This window comes from Schistocerca americana, chromosome 4, assembly GCF_021461395.2.
Source record: "Schistocerca americana isolate TAMUIC-IGC-003095 chromosome 4, iqSchAmer2.1, whole genome shotgun sequence".
Lineage (NCBI taxonomy): Eukaryota > Metazoa > Arthropoda > Insecta > Orthoptera > Acrididae > Schistocerca > Schistocerca americana.
Genome location: NC_060122.1, coordinates 308,746,472 through 308,748,816, shown reverse-complemented (window position 1 = coordinate 308,748,816; position 2,345 = coordinate 308,746,472). Strand labels below are relative to the sequence as shown.

Here is a 2,345-nt window from a genome sequence, read left to right as displayed (position 1 = left end):
GTGGAATGCATGAAGTTCTTCTTCACTGTGTGGCCACATAACAAATGTATCATCCACATAGTGGAGCCAGCAAGAAGGCTTCAAAGGTGCACTACTTAATGCATGTTGCTCAAAAAGCTCCATAAAAACATCAACTGCAACTGGCAAAATGGGTGAGCTCATAGCAAGGCCATCAGCCTGTTCATAGAATTCATTATTGTTTTTAAGATAGCTTGAATGAAGACATAATTCAATTTAGTCACAAACATCTTGAGCAACATTCTCCCTTATGATCTCCATTGTATCTGATACTCGGACATTAGTAAATAACGGTGTCACATTGAAGCTAGCAAGAATGTCATCTGCAGATATCTTCAGTGTGGGTATAATTTCTAAAAAATGTTTTCAATCTTTTATAAAAGTATTTATTTTACCAACTAGATGTCTCAGTTTGCCAGATAAATGACATGCTAAAAAATAAGTCGGCCTGTTAATCCCACTGACTATAGGCCTCAAAGGAACCGATTCTTTATGTATGTTGGGTAGTCCATACATTCTGGGTGAGACAGGTATTCAAGGAGTTAGATTCTTTGTAATAGAGCTGTCTAATCTGGAGACTGATATCAGGTGTTTCACTTTCCGAATGATTGTGTTCGCTGGATCGCATTTTAACTTGCGATACACAGGATCAGCTAGTAGTTGTTCCATCTTCCTGTGATAATCCACAGTGTCTAAAATAACAGTAGCATTCCCCTTATCCAATTTTCTTACAATGATGCTTTTGTTTCTTGTGAGTTCAATAAGAGATTTCCTTTCCTGCACCAATGTGTTGCTTTTCGGAGGTTTCGAGTTCCGTAGAACTCTTGACACATCTTGTCTTACTTCTTTGGCCTGCACCTTTGGAAGACAAAACAAGGGTGCTTCAACAGCACTTACAATTTCTTCAACAGGTATTCTCTTCAGTGTAGTTGTGAAATTCAGCCCTTTGCCCAGAACTGAAACAGCTACTTCTGGCGAGAGATTCACCATTACTTGTTTTGGATCCACAGTAGCGTCTTCCTTCTGAACTTTAACCACTAGCTTCTCAAACTTCTCTTTTTGTTTCATAGTGCTGAAATCTGAAAACCTTGTTGAATGATCAAACATTATTCTGTCCACTTTATCCCAGTCCTGAGGTGAGAGAGTTGCCGTGAGTGAAAAATGCACATCAATTAAAACGGAGCTAACATAATTCAAGTCTCTACATATTTGCTGGATTCTTTCATAGAGAAGTGCTACCAAAGGGCCAGCCAAGCACTTTTCCATGAAAGAATCCAGCAAATACGCAGAGACTTGAATTATGTTAGTTCCATTTTAATTGTTATGCATTTTTCACTCGTGGCAACTCTCACCCCAGGACTGGGATAAAGTGGACAGAATAACGTTTGATCATTCAACAAGGTTTTTGCATTTCAGTGCTATGAAACAAAAAGAGAAGTTCGAGAAGCTAGTGGTTAAAGTTCAGAAGGAAACATTTTTTAGAAATTATACGCACACTGAAGATATCTGCAGATGACATTCTTGCTAGTTTCGATGTGATACCATTATTTACTAACTTCCCAGTATCAGATACAATGGAGATCATAAGGGAGAATGTTGCTCCAGATGTCTGTGACTTAATTTGAATTATGTCTTCATTCAAGCTATTTTAAATACAATGGTGAATTCTATGAACAGGCTGACGGCCTTGCTATGAGCTCACCCATTTTGCCAGTTGCAGCTGATGTTTTTATGGAACTTTTTGAGCAACAGGCATTAAGTAGTGCTCCTTTGAAGTCTTTGCTGGCTCCACTACGTGGACGATACATTTGTTTTATGGCCACGCTGCAAAGAAGAACTTCATGCATTCCACAATTTCTTAAATGGAATTCACCCCAAAATCAAATTTACCTTGGAGGTGGAGAATGAGGTTGGTTTCCCATTCCTAGATGTGTTGGTATACAGAAGATCTGATAACACTCTAGGTCACAGAGTGCACAGAAAGCTGACCAACACAAACAGGTATTTAGATGCCACTTTGCACCACCACCCATCCCAGAAGCAAGCAGTACTCAATACTCTGTCTTCACGTGCCTTCTGTATAAGCAATGACTACAACTGGGATTTGGAGTTGAATGTTTTGAAGAGGAAATTGGAGGCAAATGGGTATGATAGTTATTCAATCGACAGGGCTTTTAGGCAGAATATTTATGATGCTAATAAGAATGACGAGGAACCACCTTTTCACTCCGTTAGGTCACCGTTCATTTTTGGGCTCACTGACCGCATAAGCAGAATTCTAAAGAAAAATGGTATTCAGATATTTTTCTTTAGTCAAAACAAAATAA

At 38.8% G+C, this 2,345-nt stretch overlaps 1 protein-coding gene across 1 annotated transcript; it reads right to left on the bottom strand.

The window, feature by feature from the left end:
* Positions 1 to 552: 552 nt before the first annotated feature.
* Positions 553 to 1,086, bottom strand: LOC124613438. Its single transcript, XM_047142140.1, has one exon. The coding sequence runs from the start codon at positions 1,084 to 1,086 to the stop codon at positions 553 to 555; it is 534 nt and encodes a 177-aa protein (XP_046998096.1).
* Between the last annotated feature and the right edge of the window lie 1,259 nt (positions 1,087 to 2,345).

Bases quoted from the DNA above. Each gene is read 5' to 3' on its own strand.
- LOC124613438 (XM_047142140.1), bottom strand. From the start codon at position 1,086: ATGAAACAAAAAGAGAAGTTTGAGAAGCTAGTGGTTAAAGTTCAGAAG.